Source organism: Neovison vison, chromosome 3, assembly GCF_020171115.1.
Source record: "Neovison vison isolate M4711 chromosome 3, ASM_NN_V1, whole genome shotgun sequence".
NCBI lineage: Eukaryota > Metazoa > Chordata > Mammalia > Carnivora > Mustelidae > Neogale > Neogale vison.
In genome coordinates this window covers 37712674-37737097 of record NC_058093.1, presented here as the reverse complement: position 1 = coordinate 37737097, position 24424 = coordinate 37712674, and the positions used below count along the sequence as shown (strand labels likewise).

Below are 24424 nucleotides of genomic sequence, written 5' to 3'. Positions count from 1 at the left end.
TATTGAGGGATTACAGATTCTGTTTCAAAGGTATAATTTCATACACACACACACACACACATGCACCAAGACAATTAGAATAGGATTTGTCACCTATCACCAAAATAGGTTGATCCTATCAGCATGATGGAGTGATTTTGATCAAAAACAGATCCTTGGCTCCATGTATCTAAAATTAAATTAAATTTAAACCTTCAAGATTGTTTATTCAACTATATATGCTTATAAAAATATTTTTATTTTCCATTTAAATTAGCACTCAGCCAGATATTCATTGATCCTTGTGTAGATTTGTTCTATATTACCAGTTCCCTTCCAAAAAGGTTATGTCACTTTGTACCCCATTCTACATGGCAGTGTCTGTTTCTCCATAGCCTAATACAATGTGTGCCATACCTTTTATTTTTACCAGCTGGTAAGTGAGAAAGACATCTCAGTCTTTCTCACTTACCAGTGTAAGTGAAAAACTAAAACTAATTTAGCACTTACTAAAAGTTAGCATTTCTCTAATTATGAGTAGATCTTTTAAGTCATAATCAGTCAGGTAAGACATATTATAGGGGTTTCATTCAGTTTTCCACAGAATATGTCAGTATTCTAGTTGATTATACCTTTTTAAGTTTCTCAATGAATATTTCCATTGTACATTTAAACATTTTCAAAGGATATAATTTCTATCATATTTAGAACACTGCAATTTTATTTATTTTTATTTTTTAAAAATTTTACTTATTTATTTGAGAGAGGGAGAGAGTGAGAGCCAGCGAGAGAGTGATAGCCAGCAAGAGAGAGAGAGATAGAGAGAGCATGAAGGGAGGGAAGGGGTAGAGGGAAAGGGATGCTGAGCAGGGAGCCCAGCAGGACCCTGGGATCATAACCTGAGCCAAAGGCAGACACTTCACAGACTGAGCCACGCAGGTGCCCCTAAAGTAGTGTAATTTTAAATAAAATTGGTATATGGCTCTTTAAATGTAGTCAGTATAACCTATGTACCAAACTAGGATCTCTCTCTCTCTCTCTCTTTTTTTTTTCCTTTCAACTTATGCTAGTACACTTGTATGCCAGGCACTATTTTTTCCAGTTTCATTGAGAAATCATTGATGTACATCATCGTATAAGTGTAAGGCATATAACCTGATAGTTTGACTACCATATATCATGAAATGAGTATCACAACAGGTATAGCGGCACTCATTTCCTCACAAAGATACAACAAAAAGAAAAAAAAAAAGAATTTTATCCTTGTGATGAGAACATAGAGGATTTACTCTCTTAACAGCCCCCCTATATATCACACAGCAATGTTAACTATAGTCATCATGTTGTACATTACATGCCTGGCACTTACTTATCTGATATCTAGACGTTTGTGCTTTCTGATCACAATCTTTCAAATTACCCTCCCTCACACTCCTGCCTCTAGTAACCACAAGTCTGATTTTTCTGCCTGTGAGTTGTTTATTTTTGTTGTTGTTTTTTGGGGGAGTGTTTATTTGTTTTTAGATTCCTCATATAAGTAAGATCCTACAGTATTCATCTTTCTCTGTCTGACTTATTTCACTTAGCATAATGCCTTCAAGCCCCATCTATGTTGTTGTAAGTGGTAAGACTTCCTCAGTTTTTTATGGCTGAATAATATATATGTATATATCACAACTTATTTATCCATTCATCAATCAGTAGAAACTTAGGTTGTTTCTATGTCTTGGCTACTGGGTCTTGGTAATGATGTTTTGGATGTGACACCTAAAAGACAAGCAACAAAATAAAAAATAAGTAAGTGGGATTTCATCACACTAAAAAGCTTCTGCTCAGCAAAAGAAACCATCAAAAGGCAATTGATGAAAAGGGAAGAAAATGTCAAACCATATATCATTTGCATAACCACATAAAGGGTTTATACTCCAAATATATAAGAACTCATATAACTCAATAGAAAAAACAAACAAACAACAACAACAAATACCCAATTTAAAAAATGGACAAAGGTCTTGAATAGACATTTTCCCAAAGAAGATCTAAAAAGGCCAACAAGTATATGAAAAGATGCCCAACATCACTAGTCTTTAGGGAAATGTAAGTTAAAACCACAGTGATATATCACCCCATGCCTATTAAAATGTCCACAATCAAGAAGCTAAGAGAGAACAAGTGGCATGGACGTGAAGAAAAGAAAAGCCTTGTGCACTGTTGGTGGGATTTTAAGCTAATACAGCCACAGTATGGAAAACAGAATGGGGGATCCCAAAAAATTAAAAATAGAGCTACCAGGGGGTGCCTGAGTGGCTCAGTCAGTTTTGTGTCCGACTCTTTTTTTTTTTAAGATTTTATTTATTTATTTGATAGAGAGAGATCACAAGTAGATGGAGAGGCAGGCAGTGAGAGAGAGAGATGGAAGCAGGCTCCCTGCTGAGCAGAGAGCCCGACCCGGGACTCGATCCCAGGACCCTGAGATCATGACCTGAGCTGAAGGCAGCAGCTTAACCCACTGAGCCACCCAGGCACCCTGTGTCTGACTCTTGATCTCAGGTCGGGTCTTGATCGCAGGGTCGTGAGTTCAAGTTGGACATTGGGCTCCACACTGAGCATGAAGCCTACTGAAAAAGAAAAAAAAAAAAAAAGAACTACCATGTAATCCAGCAATTCCACCTCTGGAATATATCCCAAAAAAAAAGAAAAAAGAAAAAAGAAAACACTAACTGGAAAAGATATCCATACCCCCATGCCCACAGGCATTACTTACAATAGCTCTTCTTTAACCATCATAAATTCTGCAGCAATACTTTTCCTACCTGGTCTCTTCTAGTCCTTCTGTCCCCTCCAGCAGCACTTGCAACCCCACTGAATGTCATCCTAAAATAATATTATGATCTGCTTGAAAGGCTTTTGATCACCCTCTGAGATACACAGAGAATTGGATATTCAGATCAGAAATTTCATCCAGTACCTAACTTTGCTAATAATTTCAAGGAAACAATCAGCCCAAGCGAAGCAAGTTGAGATCTGGAACCATCAATAAGTCTCTCTCATTCCCTTCTTGCTGGAACATAGATGGTCTAGCACAGATAACACAGAAAATACCCAATATTGTATGTAGTTATAGTACTTATATGGAGGAGAGCCCTTTCTTTTTTATTTTTTCTTAAAGATTTTACTTATTTATTTGTCAGAGAGAGAGAGAGAGAGCACAAGCAGGGGAGGCAGCAGGCAGAGCAGGCAGAGGGAGAAGCAGACTCCTCACGGAGCAGGGAACCCTATGTGCGACTTGATACAAGGACCCTAGGATCATGACCCAAGCCTAAGGCAGATGCTTAACCGACTGAGCCACCCAGACATCCGTGGAGGAGAGCACTTTAAACCTTGAGACATTTCCACTTTATACTTAGTTACAGTAGCTTAAGAGACGTTTTCCTGGAAGCCATGTGCTGTAACTCTACAGTTTTCAGGTTGGTTTGCCACAAACAATTCTAGGCAAACAGGTACACCCTGCAAACAGCATTCCATAGATAAGGTCTTGCCTGCTAGCAAATGGCCCAAGGTCTGTCATTAACAAGCTGACAAGGAGATTAAACCAGACCATTTCTTTCTCTTCTCAGGTCACTCTCCCTTTCCCCCATAAAGGGAGAGAGTGGATTTCAGAATGTTGTTTAATCATTTATTTCCCACCCTGTCATATTTCTTCTGCAAGGAAAGTATGTAAATAACAGAAATTTTTAAAAAAAATTATTTTTTGACCATACGTCTTTAAATTTAAATATCTCTGGTTTGAGTTAGCCATACAATTAATATGCATATGCATTGATCAGAACAGCATAAATGTTTTACAAATGTTGATAAGTCCTTATGAATAAAAGATAGCTTTTTTAGAAAAACAACTCTTAATAAGATGGATGAGATAACTTTTTTTTTGATGAGATAACTTTTTTAATTGATATTTTCATTGGGATATTTGATTCACATGCAGTTGTTAAGAAATAATCCAGAGAGTTCCCCAACACTCATTACCCACTTTTCTCCAAGGGAAACACTTTGCAAAACTGTCATGTAATACTGCAGTCACCCTCCACCCATCTCATTCAGCTTCTCCAAAATTTTCTCATGATGCGTGTATGTATTTAGTTCCTTGCATGAGTGTAGGCATGTTTCCAGTCCCACAGTGAAGATTCTAAACACCTTCCTAATAATAGTGAGTCCTCCCCTGTTGGTCTTCTTTAACCACACCCTTACTGCACTCCTGGCCCAGGCAACCACCGATCTGTTCCCCATCTCTAAAGTGATACACAAACGGAATCTACAGTATGTCATTTTTCAGGATTGTTTATTTTCACCCAGCAGAATTCCTTGGAGATTCATCTGGGTCGTTGCAGGTGTCAAATGTTCACTCCATGGTAGAGCTGTGCCGCCATTTACTTAAGCACTTTCCTGTTGGAAGACACTTGGACCAATTCCATTTTTTGGCTATTGCCAGTAAAACTGGGAACATTCATGTAGAGGTTTTTGTCTGAACATAAGCGTTCATTTTTCTGGAACACATAGTAATTCCATGTTTCATTCACCTCAGTGTCCCTCTTGTTGCAAACTTTCACTGGCCTTTGATGCAGAGCTCTAGACCCGCAACCCAGAGACTGGTGTGTTTATTACCTCTAACCGAATGTTGTCTCAATATGATTCTTTGACTGTTCAATGCCTCCTCTGGTCCATTTCTAATGAATTGTGCACTAAGCAAAATGAATTGATAAAGTGCTTCAAGGACTAAAATTGGTGACATTTTTCACCTGCCGCTGTGCCTGTCCATCGAATCCATTTGTCAGGATAATTCTCAAGCCGTGGGCTTCATATTGATTTATCGTTTAGAGAATCTTCTCATTGTGAACATTTTTGGGCCTGCAGAGCTCTGCTGAATGTCTGTCCCTTTCCAGGATCCTCCCCTGAATAGAAAGCAGAAGGGGAGATGGCAGACTTGTCATGAAATAAATTGCTCTCGTCCCGCCAAGTGGAACAGTGGCAGGTTTGACCATCCTTGAGCCGGCTCAACAGAAGGGGCCCGACGAGGGGATGTATGTTTCAATGTGGTGTCACTTTTATTAAGTGACTTTGTCTTCAGGGGCACACTTCAGTGCCTCCCAGATAAATCGCTTCTGTCTTTGACAGTGACAATGGCAATATTTCCAACTTCACACATCTAAGAGACAATTGACAGGACAAATTGCGCATTGGAAATGCTTGATAAGCACAAGATGGGGCAGAGCATCTCAAATCACTCTACGTCTTTGGAACAAAGTTATAATAATATGAATCATTGAAACCAATCTATCACTTAAACCCTTAATTGTGAGACAGAAGCTGTATTTAACAGCTGAAGAAATGTTCATTTCTTTATTAGAGTGCAAAAATAGGACTTAATTATTTTTTGATATTGGATCTTAGTAAATTTGCTTTTTCCCCCTGTGATGTACATTTACATAATAAAAGGAAAACATATCTCCCAGTAAAATTTCTATTAATATTTTTACAGGTTCTGTCAACATAACATATGCAAGTATTTGGAAAGACTTGTTAAACAGTAAGAAAAGTATTCTTAATATTTATGACCTTGGGAAAGTTACCGAAATAAATATCACTAAACAAAGGAATATGCATAAATGTGCACCAGAGGATATGCACTTTGGAAAACCTAATTTGTACTGCCAGCATTGTTGCTAAGAAGAAAATTAAGTCTGAGAGACTTTTCGGGTCATTACCATCCCCTTTCGGGGTAACAAAAATGTGCTGTTTGAGACAGACTTACCTTAGGCCACCAGGCTCATCCTCTGCTTCTGGGTCAGCCCACTTAGCCTGGCCAAACAGATATAAGGCAAAGACTTCAAAGTAGAGCCTTAAGGGAAATGGCAACAATTCCTCCTCATCCCTGTCTAGCCAAAGGACAGCTGGGTCTACTTCTGAAGAGGTCTGCCAAAAAACAAGCCCCAGAGTGGTACCCAGTATTCACTTCAGAGAAGAAAATCCTCATTTTGATCCAGAATTGTCTGGGCTTCTTAGGGATGACCCACAGAAGTCTGAAGGGTGAGGAGTATAGGACCTTGGAGTGTAACCAGAAGGGATTCCCAGGTCTATGGAGAGCTGAGCCCTGGCCTCTCAGGTTGGTCTTTCGAGGCTCTCCCACCTTTGCTGAGTGCTCTGTAAAGCCCTGCTCACCATGCATGTGGCTCCCAGAGCGATTTCCGCATCACATGCTGTCTGGCTTATTGGTACACCACCCACAAGGGCAGGGTTGGAGCCAACACAGCACATGCTTAGTATTTGCTCTTTGAAATTGTTCTTTGAAATAGGGATTGTTTGCTTTGTTAAACACCATTTCAAAATTCTTTAGGAGTAGGATATCTGAATATTAAGTCTGCATTCTTGTCTCCTTCCTTCAATTATTGATGCTAGCTAGCATCATCATTTAAGTCCCTGAGTTATGCAAACACATCTCAGGTTAAGGACAGTTTAACTGATTGCAAGTTCCTTTTTGAATGTTAAACAAAGCCTGGCAGAGCGTCTGTCACCCTTCCATGTTCCTGACTGGGTCTTAGTGTGGACACTTGAAGAAGTGGCCAGAGAGAAGATGGATGACATAAGAATGAAAAGAAAAAAATTAGAAAAGGATCCAGATCCTATTTAGGAAGATTGGGGTAGAGGGAAAAACCTGGTCCTTGGGTAGAAACACTATGTCTCACATCTTGTTTTGTTTTCAGGGACCAGCTGGATGATGTAAGACAGGTTATCAGAATCACCATCTCTGCAACAAAGGGGTGGTGTTAGGCAGGTATGAACAGCCCCACTGAGCACTGAAGACAGAGAATGTGGATGATACACCTTTGAATCATCAGGAATTTATTGCAATATAATTATCAATACTTTGGGTTTAAACACTGGGAACACTTATTTGGCTCTCCAAAGTGAAGAAAGGAGAAATCTAAGAAAAGTAGAAGAGATGCTGAGTAGCCTAAAATAATGCATAATTTTACTCTAATAATTCAATAAAGGCAAGTCGGTTTGATGTATCTGGAACACCTGAGAGTGAAGACATAGAAGTCAAGGGAGGCTAGGAACCCCTTCTGTCTAAGGCAAGTGTCAAGTCACCAATGGCGATCTAATTGCTAGGCCATTTTGTTTGGGAGACAAAGTCTGCATTGGTCTTCTACCTTTATATCTTCCTAGCTCCTACTCACCTTCCCTTCTCCCTGCTGCTTCTCTCCTGCCTGACCTTCTACCACAGCCACGTTTCAGGCTCCTAAACCATGGTGAATGTAAAAATAATGAGCCTTCATGGGACACAGCTTAATCCAAGGAACAGACTCTAAATGGGGAATTTTTTTTTTTGTCCCCATTGTGCTATATGAAAGACCTTTTTGAACCTAAGAGAAGTTTTCCAGATTTATTGAAAATGCTCACAGAGGCATGTGGGTATGCTTCTCACTAAGGCCAGCCTTGCCCGTGTCATGCTGAGTCCGGTAACCTTTGCTGTGTACTGGGAATGTAAGACCCAAGAGGGCAGAGAGTGTATTGATTCTGTTTGTTAATATACCTGTTCTCTATAGGTGCTCGATACATACTTATCAAATGAATGTGCCGTTAAGAAAATTCATTTTAAAAAAAATTTAATTTTTAAGCCCCAAGCTCAATACTTTTTTTTTTCTCAATGACTTCATAGGCTTCCTGTGAACAGCATTTATTCTTTAATATCTCCTTCATGGTTTACAACATGTAATACAGATTCAAGGTCATAATTAGCATTATGTCCATCTTTGCATTGGGGATTGTTAGGTACTTGGTATGTGGATCCATCCGTTCTCTTCAGAATGTGTAGTGGTTGCTTGCTTCTCTGTGGCTAGCAAGGAAGGAGACAATTCAAGCTGGGATTATGAATCTCAATGTTCTCCACAAAGTGCGGCAGGAATTAATGTTAGAAGAGAAGAGCCTGACTCTGCTTTTGGCTCAGGGTTGGCTCTTCTTTTTCTTACCTTCTGCCTTGTAACCCAAAGGCTATTAGGATTCCCAGTCAAGTATTCTCCTTCTTGAATTCATATCATGTTATTTTATGTCAGCTGAGGTCAGGAAGTCTCCTACAGACAATGAAAGAACACCAAGGATTTTTATATCCCAAGAAAGGTGTCTTGGAGAATCTTTGATCTGGATGTGCCATCCTGAAGCCGCCTCACAGTAAACTGAACCAAAGCTGGGCTCATGTGGTTGTGCAGTTGGGTTTGTCCAGCTTGGAAGGTCCAAGATCTCCGGGAAGCCAGGTGCTTGGATTCTTATGTGATCATCCACTCTGTCCCACCTCTTTATTTTGGGGCCTCTGTCATTAGCTTTTCCATCCCACTGTCTGGTCTAGGATGAGACAGGTCAGGGTCCTAAACAAGGGGTTTTCAGGCCAGAATGAAATATTGACTGGTCATCAAAAGGAAGAGACGGTGATGGCTCATTTGGCCAGAAGGCTCCATGTCAGGCACGCAGAGTTTGTTTTGCCACAGATGAAGAAAGAATGGTGATTCATGAATGGAGAGCTGGATGAGCTGTTGGAAAAGTCCTGGGTGGGAAGGAGAGCTTCTGAGGACACCAGTCTCTCCTGACTGGCACTGGAATGCGGCAGACGCTCTGGCAGGCCCCTCAGCTTCATGGCCTCTATGGGTTTTCACACGCTGTGAATATTCTCCAATAATTTTTTCTGTCAGGATTGGGCAAAGCCCATTCACACATATTGCAACCGTCTGTGTCTGAGGCATCAGCGTATGCCATTGAATGACACATGGGGAAAAACTTTCATTTTTTTGCTCGGCTTGTTTATTTCTCTCTGAATGATTCATTCTTAATAAGTTTCTTGCCCAATGCCTGTTCCTGCAACCACAGAAAAGTATGTTAGTGTTTACTGCTTATTTCCAACTGGTTGTTACTCCCCCGGAAGACTCTTTCTGTCCTCTTCTGAGTCTCTTTGTTCCTACACTCTGGGAGGCAACAACTTAAAAAAAAAATAGAGAAAAAGAAAAAGAAAGAAATCTGTCTATTATTTTGGGCATTTAGTGACCTGTTTAGTGACTCAAGGTTTCTCGTCAATTCTGTGGCTCTGGAAGATAGCAGCCCATAAGGATGAGGCTCAGAAGGGACGTATTCATCTAGAAAACATTCACCTCTTTCATAGATGGGCAGGAATAACAAGATTCTCCTTCACCAGACCTATGTTGGCAGCAGAACTTCCTGAAGCCTCCTTGCACATTGAGGCCTGTGTTTTTACTTCTAGGGAGGAGGTGCCCACAGAGGGGTGTGAAAGAAAGTCTCCCTGCCCTCAGGAAGATTGTGGCAAGAAGCGATCTCTCTATGGAGAGAGTAAACCCCCACCACAGTGTTGACGTGGAAGGCTACAGAGATAACACACTGTATTGGGAGGGTTTCTGTTTATTGACACACGTGGGTCCTGTGGCTTCATGTTGGTAGAGGAAATGGCTGAATGCACAGCATAATGAAACTTTGGAATTTTGAGACAGTTGATTTTTTTTTGATTTTTTTTTAAGATTTTACTTTAAGTTTTCCCTTGAGAAACAGAGCCATAGGTATATTTTTATTACACTATATATCAAAAATTAAAGAGAGAAATTAACATTTTTTTTTTAAATTAAAGCCTGAAGAATTGTTGCTGTTGTTGTCTCCAGTGACTTAGAGTCATGGGTTAATGACAGACTTTGGAGAACTTACAGGAGGGTTTGCAAATGCATAGGCAGGTAGTAGATAGTTGACTTATGAGGGGAAAGTGCACCAAGTGAGGATTCCAGAACACAGGCCATTATGGGTGATAACAGGGCTGATTTAAAGGGGTTATGTGGAGGGGAAACTGCTTGGAACATCATGTCATCATTTTACATTCCATTTTTAGGGAAACTCCATTCAGGTAATTCTTTTTCCATGTCTCTCTAAGGAATGCCAACCTAGCATTGTTTTTTTGTATTTTTGTTATCTCTTGGGATTTCTGACATCATCACCTCCACAAAGGCAACAAAACAGAGGTTCCATTGACTTCCTGAGGTTCACCCAGTGACATCAGATTAGACCCTTTAGCTCATGTTTATGTTGACTAGATCCTATAGGAACCAGAGAGTTCCATTACTGAGACTGCCTAGAAGGGCTTGGATAGGGTTAGCTCATTTAATTACAGAGGAGTCCCAGCTGAGAGTCTTACCAAGGCCCGAGGGAAGCAGATCCTGGTCCTATCAAGCAGCAGGACTGGAGCTGCTTATCTAGACAATCAGCCATTTTCTGGCATGTCAGAGGCATATTTGCTAATTCTGTGCTTATACTAAGGGCTTGTCTGTCCAGTCTGTCTACTGCAGCCTCTGTAATCTCCATGGAAAATCCAAGTTGAGAGCAAACATAAATTGTGGAAGGCCAGTGAACATTTGGTGTGCTTGGAGGCCTCTGTCCATATCACAATGGAGAGGAGTCCTCCCCTTAACCACTTTTAGCTCTCCACCCTCTGCAGGCTGAGTAGTACTTTGCAAGATGAAGCTAATGGAATATTTAGGATTAGTATTGGTAGAACACGTTTATGCTTCTCTTTTCACAGAATACTCTTGGGAAGATGCCGAAAGTCTTCAGTTCTTGAGATGAAACAGTTTGTTTTCTTTGATTTTGTTTTAAGTAGACTATATTTTCTTGAGTTTTAGAAAACCTATACTTTATATAGATATTAAATATATTAATATTTATATTGTATTTATATATATAAATACATATACATATATATGCATATATATGTGTATATATAAAATTTTGTTACTTGTGCTCCATTTTACCTGGGAATTTTAAGAGGTTTCTGAGTCTTACTTTCTGTAATTATACAATAAGGAATAAAGTTGTAAATCAAGGCTTAGGCCCCTCATGGCATGGGAGAGAGTGTCATTTACGAAAGCACCCCATGCAAGAATGCTGTCCACTCTTTGGGAGGACCTGCTGTATCTAGGGTGCTCATAGAAGTCTAAAATCTCTCTTATAGTCAAAAGATGGGGGAAATGAATAAGTGTCTAGTAAGTGGACTCCAATGGAAACAGCTCTTTTCTAATAGCAAAGTGGCTCAGGAATTCAACACGTATCTTTTGAGGGTGACTTTTCCATGCCGTTTTCCTCACAAATCATCAGAATGTTCCAGAAAGCCCAGCACCTTGCAGAACAGAGTGCGTGTCCCGGTGCCAGTCCCTGACCTAGGGTTCTTACCTCTGAAAATGGGCTAACGGGAATCATTTTCCGTCCTGATCCATGAATCCACAGGTCCGTCAATGAAGCTGGTAGACACAAATAGCCTTTTGCCTAAAGTGTGGTGCAAATATTAGGTACTACTTTATTCAGCATCCTCGTGGCTTGATTCGGTGGTGATATATAAAAATGATGATTTAGAACCTCGTGCTCGATGTGCAGTGTGCCATCTAGGTAACCTTGGTGAAACTGGGCCACTGAATGAAGATTACTTTCTTAAGTTTAATACCCAGAGGTTACATCTATGTCCTCTGTTCTATCTCAGAGCTTTAAAATTGTTTTTATATATGTCTACATAGTAAAAGTAGCTTTTGTTATTATTTTAGTAAGCTCTTTGGGCTACTCATCTCTGCCCCATCCTTCTATCAAGCACACTTCCAAAATAAAACTTCATTTCCTTAAAACCTTCAGTTTTCAAATCATTAATATTTATGAAAGGAATACATTTTTCTGAGTTACACATATTTACTTCTATGAAATTGCTTTTGATTGGAGTGAATTTTCTACAACTTCTAATAAAGTTTTTAAGTTCATCCCTTAATTATATCATGTTAGAAGGCATTGGCTGGATAATTTTTTAGTTTTTAAGTGTGTGTGTGTGTGTGTGTGTGTGTGTGTGTGTGAGCTTAGAGAAAATTGAAGGACATTTCCTCCCTCTGAAGGCTGTTTCTGTCAAATATAAACATGGTTATTTCTAATTTCAGTGGATAGTAAGAAAGAATGCACTTTTACTTCAAGCACTGAAGTTAGTTTCCCCATTTTCTTTTGAATTTCTTGAGGTAAAGATGTCCTAGAAAAGAATGAGCTACTGCTACATGGTCCCTCTTGCAAGAACCTTGAAAACATTACGCTCAATGAAAGAAGCCAGATACAAAGGGTTGCATATTATACAAAAATCCAGAATAATAAATCCATACAGACAGAAAGCAGATTAGAGGTTGACAGGGGCTGGTGGGAGGGGACGATAGAGAGTAACAGCTTCATGGGGATGACATCACCCTTGGGGACAGTGAAAGCATTTTGGGACTGGACAGAGCTGACAGTTGTACAACATTTTGACTACTAAATGCCCCTGAATCACACACTTTTAGATGGTTAATTTTATGGGATGTGAATTTCACCTCTATAAAAATGTAATAAAGCTGTTAAAAAAAAAGAGTAAAAGGTATCATGAAGTACCATATACAGAAAGCACATTTGCAGCAAATATATAAGTCAAGACCTCTTTATTGCACATTTACTCCAATGCGGAGTGAACAGGAGCCATCCAGCCTATGGCTCTCCTTGTGGAGGTGAGGCACTTGCTTGTCTGTCTGTGTCATTCTCCCTTTCCGTCTCCCACCACATGTTGTCAGTCCCACTTCTGTAATGTCATCCCATCAGGCTCCGTCTGTCTTTTCCCGTCTCCTCCATGAACTCCACTGCCGGTCTGGGTCCTCTTGCCTCCTGGCTGTGCTGTCTGAGCATTCTGCTACTTCCCAGACTTTCCCATATGTTCTTCCTGGCAAGTCTTCCAAGTTCACAACCTTGCTCAGATCCGGGCACTTCTGGGACTGTAGACCTTCTATGGCATTCCCTCCAGAGCAGGGATGTCCTTACTCCCTAGCCTGCGTGTAGGGCCTTCTGCCTGCTTTCATCCAGTGACATCTTACATACTGTCTCTTCTCCAGGGCTGCCCTCTGTCCCCACCTCCTATCTGGTGAGGCCTAAGTGGCCTGTTTGCCCAAGTTGTGTGGAAGAGAGCTTTACCCACTGCAAGCCCTTTCCCTCCTCTTTCTATCTTCACATGCTTCTCCTACCTGGCTTTTGAGACCCCATATCTTGAAATCTAGTGACTCTCTACCTTGAGGCCTTCCATCAGCAGGATGCTATTTCTCCCTCCTCTGAATCCTTAGGGTCCTTTGCCTGTATCCATCACGGTAGAGGGTTAACGCATGGCTCAGAACCACCCACCTTGTGAACTGTGGAACTAGGATATAAATCTCGACTTTGTTTGCTTCAAAGACTGTGCTGTGAGCAAATACCAATGACCTCCTTCCTATTGATTTTGGACCTCTCCATCTTCCCCCTTCCCATTCTTCATCTCCCCTGGCTCTTTGCCGTTGTGTATAATAGGTTCTCAGTAAGTATTCCTAGAATGTACAGCACTGTGCCTCTTTATAAATAAGTTATTTTTTAAAGGGAATGTCTAATTAACTCTTGTTTAAGAGATAAACAGACCATGAAAAAAAATGCAATAGTACTTAACTTCTGTGTTCTGCATCTTTGTGTGTGTGACCTTTATAGCCCTGTGAAGCACAGACATTGATTGCAATCGTTGTTCCCAAATCTCCTTTCTCATCATTTCCGTGGACTTTTTTTCTGATCTCATTTTCCTCTAATTGACAGTATTTACATCTGTGTCACTGATTTTGAACCTAATTATATGCTATCTTATGTTATTTCTTAAATGATTTCTTCAGTTTTACACATTTCCATAATGCTGGTTTTCCAATGGTGGCAGTTCCATGAATTTTGATGAATGAAAAAAAAAAAGAGAGAAAAAATGAAAATCCTTCTTAGTATGATAATAAACAAGTGTTTTAAAAGACACTTTCTGAGGGATGCCTGGGTGGCTCAGTGGGTTAAATCTCTGCCTTCAGCTTAGGTCATGATGGGGAAAGGGGGCTGGGATTGAGCCCTGCCCAGGGCTCGCTCTCAGCAGAAAGTCTGCTTCCCTGTCTCTTTCTACCCCTCCCCCTTGCTCATGCACATATGTCTGTACTCTGTCTCTCAAATAAATAAATAAAATCTTAAAAAAAAGATACTATTTGAGTCACTTGGAATTCTTTGCCTTTGTTTCCATACTGCCCGTCTAGCTATCTGAATTTCATACTGCCCATCTAGCTATCTGAATTTCATACTGCCCGTCTAGCTAGCCAGAATACCAGTGTCGACCCATCTTTCGATCTTTCTTTTATTGTCACTATAACCAGATGCTCATCAGTTTAAAGCTTGTTTAGGCTGAGAAACAACTGAGTATTGCCATATTTAAAAAATTACCTTGCTGGTAGTGGGGGGTGGGGTAAGGGATAACAATCGTGTTTTAATCCATAATGTTTCTGTGTCCTTGGCATTTGCTAGAAGCAAAAGCTTAGGTGAAATCAAACACTGTGAGAGAATTGTAAAGTGGTAAGTAGACAAGTTTAATAAAAAAATTTTTTTTTCAGATGCGGCATCCTTTTGACTTCCTCCTGTCATTAAATTCTGCGTGTGTTTGGTTAAAAGGAAACTTCAAATGGCTTTATGATTTTAAAGAAATGTCAAATTATGTAAAAAGATCATATTGTTATTCTAATTTGAATTTTAAAAGGGGGTAGGAGATGAGAGGGAGAATGGGTCTCTAGAAATTAGGTTTTTAAAAAATCCAACGCTACTTAAGGCATTTCAGTACCACTTGTGAGGGAGAAAAGGTAGAAATTCTGATGACAACTTTGTTTGTTTGGGAGCTGGAACGATGTCTCTCTACCTGCCCAGAGTGACAGTGTGACTGAGAGCATCTAAGTGAACAACTAGAATGAAGAGCCTAATATTGACCTTTCCCTTTTTCTTCCTCTCATCTCTCTGCAGGTTACCTATCTGGGTAAAGTCCCCACCACAGGCATGCAGTTTCTGTCAGGCTGCACAGAAAAGCCTGTCATCGAGCTCTGGAAGAAGCACACGCTAGCCCGAGAAGATGTCTTTCCAGCCAATGCCCTTCTGGAAATCCGACCATTCCAAGTTTGGCTTCATCACCTCGACCACAAAGGTGAAGCCACAGTCCACATGGATACCTTCCAGGTGGCACGCATTGCCTACTGCACTGCCGACCACAACGTGAGTCCCAACATCTTTGCCTGGGTTTATAGGGAGATCAATGACGACCTGTCCTACCAGATGGACTGCCACGCTGTAGAGTGTGAGAGCAAGCTCGAGGCCAAGAAGCTGGCCCATGCCATGATGGAGGCCTTCAAGAAGACTTTCCACAGTATGAAGAGCGACGGTCGGATCCACAGGAACAGCTCATCGGAAGAAGTTTCCCAGGAATTGGAATCCGATGATGGCTGAGTGGACTTAGGATGCTTCAGCAAGGCAGCATTGGTCAAGGAATTCAAGATGATAGATGAATAAGCAATGATTCAAATTTGGGAAGAAAAGACTGCCAAACTATTGGCCGACCAAGCTTTTTAAATTCAGAAGAGCAATTCTAAATCTAAAGAAATGTATTATTAAAGTAATTACGTTACATTGAAATCTGCTGCTGCTGTGACTGTGAGGAGGGTGGGCGTGTGGATGGGGAGGAAAGTTCTAGACTCTTCTTCCCTCACCCCCCTCATTTCCCCATGCCTCCCTGTAGGAGACCCCATGCCAGTTATCATCACTCTCAGGCAAATACACTGCGGCTGTTATTTGATGGACCATTCCAATCTGCCTTATGATATCCAACAAGAATGTTAGATGCACCTGTAGGATCCCTAGTCATGGGGAGAGGGTGTGTGGGTGGGTGGGGGGTGCAGGTGCAGGTGGGAGGCCGCAGAGCTAAAGGAACACCTCAGGCATATCCTGAGAGCCCCTCCCCCTGGCATGTTTCAGATTCTCTCCTAAGTAAGCAAATCAGCACAGCCTTTATTGAGCTTTACAACTAACAAGCTGATAGTTGGCAGTTAATTCACAGTTAAAGATAATGCTTTTATTTACGTAAATATATCAAGTAGTACCCTCTTATTGTATTCACTTCATCTATTTTCTTAGAATACTTGCGACTACTAATAGCTGCTTTCCTCATCCCTCCTCATTCACCCTCTTTCTCTTTCCAACCCAGTGAATGTCCCTAAGGGATGGCGTCTCAGCATACACTGCAGGACACAAAAAGGGAAGAAAAGAACCAAGCAGGGGAAATAAACAAAGTAGGAGTTTCAAACAACCACCACAACCACAGAAACCTTGGAAAAAGGGAATGAGTTATCAACAAGTGAGCAAACTCCTCCTAGGCTGTCCTTTGATCAATTCTGATTTACGGTTACTTATTTAGTTGATGGTCCTGTCTGATGAATCCTTCGTGGCAAGCTTCAGATCTGATTGGGCATCACAAAGGAAGGCTTGCCTCAATCACTCAACATTGTACTCAAATAGGGAATGTGCTATATACACTTGGTTTGTCTAGAGAAACTGTGTCCCAAAGGGAAATCTGACCCCATTATCTTACAATTGGTGATATCTTAGGGGCGGAGTTGCCAGTTTATCCACTGTTTCTAATGAGAAATATCGCTAAGAGAGTCTGAGATGTCTCATTTTCACGGATCTTTAATATCATCAACACAGAGTCAACACTGAATGAAACTGAAAGTGTTGGTTCAAATGCATACATTTAAGGCTAGGAGCAGATGGCTAGTTTTCCAGGTAATTCTGCTCCTTGATTGAAGTCTGTTTTTAATCCTGGTAATATTAGGGGCACTGGGACACCTTACAGAAGCCTTAAATAAGAGCTCATCAAATCCAGAGAGTAATGGTGTCAGCGTTTTTGTCAGTGTATCTGTGTGTTCCTGTATGCATTTGTGTGTGTGTATGTGTGCCCCCGTGTGTGGGTCCAGTGTTAAGGCATGTAGAATGAGCATGGAGTCATATTGAGAAGAAATCGCCTCTTGGATATTGCTTGCTGCTCTACAACACATGTAAACTATTCTTTAGCATAAATGCATTCATTCTTTAATAAAAATATGTTTGCATTAATAAAGCTGAGGACTTTCATACTTTATATGTCTTTCCTTTTTTAAGTAATGAAAACCCAAAGGACGGAATAGATCAGGTTGAGTAAAGAGGGAATTCTTTCTGAAAAACATTCCTGCTGGGTCATAAATAAACCACTCCTTGATTGTATTTAAATAAATCTTGTTGTATTTTCCAATGCTCATTTTATATTTAATTTACTGAGATGGTATCGTGTCAACCATTGAAATGTTTTTTTGGTGTGATGGACTTATTTCTGAGGAGAGTCTTCCTGAACGTTTTGCAAATGATCGCAATTTATAAACTCTTATGTTCCATCTTGGAAGAACCTGTGCCAAAATCCTGGAAGGTAAGCATGGAGTGATTCCCTCTGACAGCAGTGGTTAAAAATGTTTCCTGCAGACCATGATTTCTCAGAACGACCCCATTAATCTAGCAAGGCGGGGGCCATGGAGCACGTGCATCTTGAGCAGTGCCCTTCATGGACTCAGTAACCAACACAAAGCCTCCTGAAGTGAAAATATGAGAGCCCACTGAAGAGGGACACTCGATTAAGAATTACTGCCCATCTTCTCAGATTCAAATGGCATTTTCCCTCATTAACTGTTCCTCAATTTAAATTTCACTACCTTGTCCTTGAATATGCTTCTAAGAGGGAGGAGAAAATAAAAAGAAAAAAAGAAAGGAAGGACCCAGCCAGCATATATTTCAAAGCAACACCACTTTCCCCTCTCAGTAAAAGTTAAATCCCAAGGGCACATATGGTTATTTATTGCAGAAAGCATTTGCTGGTATTTTTTTCAGGATACTGAGTGTGACATGCTAAGTAATTGACTCTGATAATATTGCCATGAGCTTTTACTCGAGATGATTAGTAAGCAATTTAAAGATAAATACGCAACGACATCTTTCAAATAGCTAATGAAGTCTTTGGGGACAGGCAGGATTAATTCCCTTCAGAGGGGTGAATCAGATTTGCATTTTTTTTTTTTTTAATGCTTTGTTTTCTCCCTTTTTATACTCTATGTCCCATACTGGTGGTCACAAAGCACTTTCATGTACATTAACTCATATGTTCCCCCAGAAGGTTTGGCAATTACTTTAGAGATGAAGAAACTCAGATTCAGAGAGGTCACAAAAGTTGGCTAAAGGCTGCACAGCTAGGATGTGTTTTACGGAGACTTCGAACACTCTGACTTCTGGTCCAGGGCTATTGCTCTGTTTAGACAAGATCCACCTCCTGGGATTTTTTATTTCTAGTCTCCTTAAATCTTCTAGCTTATTTTATTTTAAGATTTTATTTATTTATTTGAGAAAGAGAGAGACAGAGTGAGCAAGGGGAGAGGGAGAGGGAAAGAATCTTAAGCAGACTCCATGCTGAGCATAGGGTCTCATGGGGGGTTCCGTCTCACGGCCCTGAGATCATGACCTGAGCCGAAACCAAGAGCCTGACTCCTAACTGACTGAGCCACTCAGGCACCCCTCCTCTAGCTTATTTTAAATGAGCATTCTACACCACTATAAATAAAAAACTTATATGCTATTCGTTTCCAAGTATTTTTTGATAGCAATAGAAAAGTTTTAATAACAAAGGTCCAAGAAGTTTTATTTGAGTGCAAATAACTTTATTTGAGATTTTACTTAAGTATTTTATTGGCTGTGGTCAGCGGACAAAATACTTTTTCCACCCCTACAGAGCCAGACGCATGGTTTATTTTGTTTTTCTCAGGACGTGTTAAAACTCTGAGTCATGACCTTCTGCTACAGAATTCTAGAGAATCCTGTAATTTCTCTTCAGCCATTCATTGCATTTTCAATTCTATCTTTATTTGCATGATTATGTAAGTTTATATATGCATGTATATTTATTATCTAAGTATCTGTTTAACTCTGGGGTGTGTCATTAAGATGGGAATTTTCTACCTTTTGGTCACATTTCATCTCTAGTCATAGATCACAGAGTTCTTGTCCTACACTTGTTTCTGTTTATTCCTGTTGCTGGAAACAAAGAGGATGGGTATTAGGGGAAGTCGTTTTTATTTTTCTGACAATAGGAAGCATATGAGTATAACTGATTCCCCCCCAAATTTGTACTTCTAAAACATTTTTCCTTTGCCCTCTCTTTTGCCTTTTCCCACTCCCCCCCCTTTCCTTCCATCCTTTTCAACTTTAATATTTAATTGTTTACATGACACCATTCCAGACCATCTCTGATTTGAGCAGGAAGAGCATATGTGCTCTGAATCCTTGATCACGTTTTAGTTCACGATCCATTGATGCAAACTTTGATGATACGGTCAAACACTTCAGATTATCCTAAATCGCTCTTGTTCATATTTTTCAGCTAGATGGGACATGATGACAGTCAAATTCATCATAGCTTACTATTTCTTAAGCATTCCAAGAAATGTACAATATATCTTTTCATCTCCTTGATATACCCTCAATTCAATTGGGGTGAAGGTGAAGTTTCCCTTAATTGCCAAATTCTGATTGATCTTCAGAAACTTTCTTTTTAGATACCAAGATTTGGCTTTTAGAGTAATTTTATGGGACACAACTTAAGAACTCTGGCTGCTGCTTTTACAGAGGTACCAGCTGATAATAGGTACCAAAGGAGAACTATGTATGGTGCATAAATCCCAAGCTTAGAAAGAAAAACAACAGCATGAGTAAGAGCAAATTGCTAAGAGGAAGAAAAATCTAATTCATCTTATATTGGACATTCACAAATAAACTACGATATATATATATTTTTAAACAAACCCAAGACATAGTCTTGCACACTTGACCAAAGCTGACATTCACAAAGAGATTTGGGGAGAATGTTTCTTTTGGAATGTCCTAGTAAGATTATTTTAGGTTTTGCTTAGGCACCCAAAATTGGTTATTTAAAAATAATCTGAATGGTTTGTGCTTAGGAGAACTATGATTTTTATTTCAAAACATTATTGAGTTCCTACTGAGTTTTCAACAGCTTAGCTTGGAAGCTACTCTAAGAAGGTACTGAGATGATCTGAAAATGGAATTACTGAAGTATTACGTATTTTTAAGCCCTTCATAATACATTACCAATAATTATCAATACTTTCATGTCTATAAGGTCTCTTAACAACTACTTTCTTAATAAAAAAATGTACATCCCTTTATCTAAACATATGTATTAGACCAAGTTTTAGCCATTTAAAAAATTATTATGAGTATTGTAAAATAAAACATGATGCTAGGTAGGACCTACTTGATTTCAAACCTGTCATTTGGTTCTCGTTGCCATCTCAGAACATTCTTTGTTCTTTGGGGGCAAAGCCTAAGAGAAACATTTAAGGAAACACCCACTTGCAAGAAAGACCAAGGAAGGACTCCATTCTGGGTCACCTTTTAATGTAAATTTGAGATCAACCAAAACCAAGATTGATCACAGATGTGAACTACTGTTTCTGATTCCAATTTTACACAGAAAATAAAATCTAATGATAAATGCTGTGTTTGTAATTGGATTATCTTCAGGCCTATGATATTATGGGTAGAAGATGATTTTAATTGGGGGGCTTAGGATAGAATTAGACTTTTAATTTTAGTCTTTGGCCAAATTCTTGTTGGCTTTCTCCATTTTAATTGCAACAGCTTTTTCTAGAATTCAGTACTGCACTTTTAGGAACTAGTACAGTAAAACCTCATTAATTTAGATAAAACTAATTAGGAGTTGGTGGTTTTAGGCTTGAAAAGCTCAAGTTTTATGTTTATTTTTAATAAGCAAAATAAATAGGATGGATAACATTATTGGAAGTGTTTGCCTGCTTGGGAAAAACAGCCTCCACATATTACAATAACTATTTACTGGGCATGGTGTAATTTCAGCACAAGTAGAGGCTGGTACAGCTGAAATTGAGGCTTTGATGTGCTGGTTTCAAGCCATTATTCTTTTTTTATTAAAGTGGGTTCTCCACTAAGCAACAGATGGTTAATGCAACTCTAGGACTTAGTGTCCTTGGAAGTAATAAAATTCCTCTTCTACTCATCATATACATCTTTACCTTCAGTTAATATAATTCTTTGATCTTATTAGCATAACTCCTTCCAAAAACTAAAGTCTTCCTGTTTGTCATAGAAATATTGCTGTTAAAATAATTGAAATTGAAATTATTTTCTGATCATCAATGCTTAATGATTTTCTGTTTGCTACTCATTATTATTATTATTATTATTATTTTGCTTACATTTTGAAGACTCTACATTATTGTGGATCACCTTACAAAGCTCAGTGACTCACCAAGATTATGTAACAAGTCAGTTATGACCAATTATGTTTAGTGGCCTGGTTTGTACTTAAAGTTTCACATTTTGCTTTTCAGATCCATGAATGTGTTTATGATTTGTAGTGTTCCACCACAATGGGATCATTATGTTAGCTCTGCACGGATGGGGTATGAGGCTTGCAGGGTCTCTGCGCACGGAATGGAGTTCGTGCCCTGCCCAAGAGGACATGATAGAGAGACCACGTGGGCAGCCCTGGACCCAGCCCATGCTCTTCCCAAGGAAGAGGCACCTTTTTGCAATCCATCAGCCAAGAAGAATTTGATTTTCATGATGATTGTCCCAGAAGGTAGATAATTTTTCTATCAGGGTAGAAACTTCTTTCACAAATAAATAGCTACCCAAAATAGCAGTCCTGAATTATACCCATATTCTTTTTCTCAATGTATTTTTTTCAGACTCATGAAATAGCAAACACTGGACACTTTTCACTATTTTCACTCTACCTCATGTTTCATAAACCAAAAGAAGGCATGTGAGGCCTACCACTGACCTTCTCGAAATAGCTCTTGAGATCACATTTGGAGAAGAGCCCTCTTAAGTTGCCTAACTTTTAGGTTCAGAATTGCAACAGGTGTGAGCTTTAAGTCATCAGATTTCAAGTGCTATTCTTTTTTTTTTTTTTAAGATTTTATTTATTTATCAGAGAGAGAGAGGGAGAGAGAGCGAGCACAGGCAGACAGAATGGCAGGCAGAGGCAGAGGGGGAAGCAGGCTCCCCGCTGAGCAAGGAGCCCGATGTGGGACTCGATCTCAGGACCCTGGGACCATGACCTGAACCGAAGGCAGCTGCTTAACCAACTGAGCCACCCAGGCGTCCCTCCAAGTGCTATTCTATGAGAAACTGTATCTTAAAGAATCAAAATCATTGTTTCTTTAGAGTCATTTCTCTTCCATGACTCTTGAAGGAAAAGAGTGAGGCATCCCACACATTAGGCAGTCTGAGAATGGAAGAAAGATTCATTCTGGGTGACTTGAGGGTTGCCAGAAAACCTCAGAACCTGAAGGTAAAATGTGTCCCCTCCCTCATTCCCAGGACAAACCTCTGAGGCAGAAGTCTTATTTATTTCTTCTGCTATTTCAGTTCAGCCGCTGATCCAAGCCTTTCCCAAGGCCGGAAGCGTCAAAGAACAGTGGTTCCTAAAGAAAGGGGGAAAGAGTCCTGTGTCATCCACAATTTGGTTTCAGTCAGACCAGCTCTGTGGCCTCAGATCACTTTTGGACTTCCAGTGACATCTGTCTTTGGTCTACAAAGGAGTCCTGAGAGCCCTCAAAAGCCATAGTAACAGGAAGTTCTCTGGATTATTCTTCTATTTCTGGGCAAGGGACGAGAATGACTTCTTATCTGAACACAGAACCTCCAGCTCCACCATTCTTCATGGCCAGAGCTCCAATTTTTCTAAAACTCTAATTTGATTACGCCAGAGTTTTACTTAGAGTTTCCATGGCCTCTTCATTCTCTGCAAGAGAAACTAATGGCTGTCCTCATTCCCTCCCTCCACTCATTAATTTTATATGTTGGTATGATAAACAAGGTCCTTCTCAAGCTGGCTCTCACCTGTTACTCCAGACTCACATTTAAACCTTTCTCGGCGTTGCTCTGGGCAAAGAACTTAACATCTCGGGCAAAGAATTTAGCACCTCAGTTTCCTCATCTGTAAAGTGAGAATAATAGGTGTCTGACTGATAGAACTGCAATGAAAAGTAAATGAGTGCATATAAATGAAGTACTTAGCCCAGATCTGAGATCTCACGAATGTTCAGTTTGGGGTTTTCATTTTCGCTTCTCACTCCTTCACAGGAAGCTGTTGGGTAGCCTACAATGTTCTTTGTAATTCCACAAAAGGGCTGGACTGTGAGCTCTGGAATGCCCTGCTCCTATGTCAAATCCTCCCTTCTTTGTGGATGTAGTTCCTTCTTCCAGGCTCCTACACACTTGTGAAAAACCACTATGACCTTGACATATGGCCATTACTGCTTCTATGTCTTCCTTACCCCTGATCTGAGAGCTTCTGGAGCAATGCTGTCCCATAGATCAATACTGCTGGCCACATGTGTAATTTAAAATTTTCTATCAGTCAAATTAAAAAAATTTGAAGAAAGAGGAGAAAGTAATTTTAATAATATACTTTAACCAAAATATTTAAACTACTATTGCAATGCATAACTGCTATAAAATGCATGAATGAGATATTTCACATTCTTTTTTTTTTTTTTTAAAGATTTTATTTATTTGACAGAGAGATCACAAGTAGGCGGAGAGAGGAGGGGGAGGCAGGCTCCCTGCTGAGCAGAGAGAGCCTCATGTGGGGCTCGATCCCAGGACCCTGAGATCATGACCTGAGCAGAAGGCAGAGGCTTAACTCCCTGAGCCACCCAGGCACCCCAAGATATTTCACATTCTTGCCATACAGTCTTCAGTATTTGGTATGTATTTTATAGGCTACAGCATGTCGAGTGCTCAATAGCCACTCTGACTTGTGCTACTTATGTCTCTGCAGGGTCTCAGAGGGTGGGCACTGTGGTCTGATCCTCTGTGCACCCACAGAGTCCATCTCAGGGACAGACACACGTGGAAATGCTTATTTAATGAATAAAGTGGTGAACCTGATTACAACTCCATCAGGTGTGTGAGTATATGAGTTTTCTAGGGTTGCTCATAATGAACTAGATGGGTTAAACAATAGTGACCTCCCAGCTTTGGAAGCTAGGAGACCAAGATTGAGGTGTTGGTAAGGTTCATTCCTCCTGAGGCTATGAGCGGAGATCAGTTCTGTGCCTTTTGATGAATTCCTGGCCATCTTTGGTATTCCTTGTCTTCTGCACCACTGTCTTGCTCTCCGTTTCTATGTTCACATGACCTTCTCCTGGGTGTGTGTTTGTGTGTCTGTTTGTCTCCAAATTTCCTCCCTTTATGAGGACATTGATCATATTGGATTAGGTTTTCATTTTATCTAAATTTACCTGCAATTACGCTATTTCCAAATAAGGTCACGTTCTGAGATACTGGGGAGTAAGCCTTCAACATATGAGTTTGGGTAGAGGACATATTTCAGCCCAAAACCATAAAGCAGGTGTAA

The 24424-nt window shown here is 40.0% G+C and overlaps 1 protein-coding gene across 2 annotated transcripts in view; it reads left to right on the top strand.

Moving 5' to 3' along the window:
• The window catches only part of PID1 (phosphotyrosine interaction domain containing 1), a 230661-nt gene extending 213602 nt beyond the window's left edge, over nucleotides 1-17059 (top strand). For both annotated transcript variants that reach the window (XM_044241772.1, XM_044241773.1), the window contains exon 3: nucleotides 14896-17059. In XM_044241772.1, coding sequence (XP_044097707.1) covers nucleotides 14896-15372 — 477 coding nt within the window. In that variant the 3' untranslated portion in view covers nucleotides 15373-17059. The remainder of the gene's footprint in view (nucleotides 1-14895) is intronic.
• Nucleotides 17060-24424: the final 7365 nt, after the last annotated feature.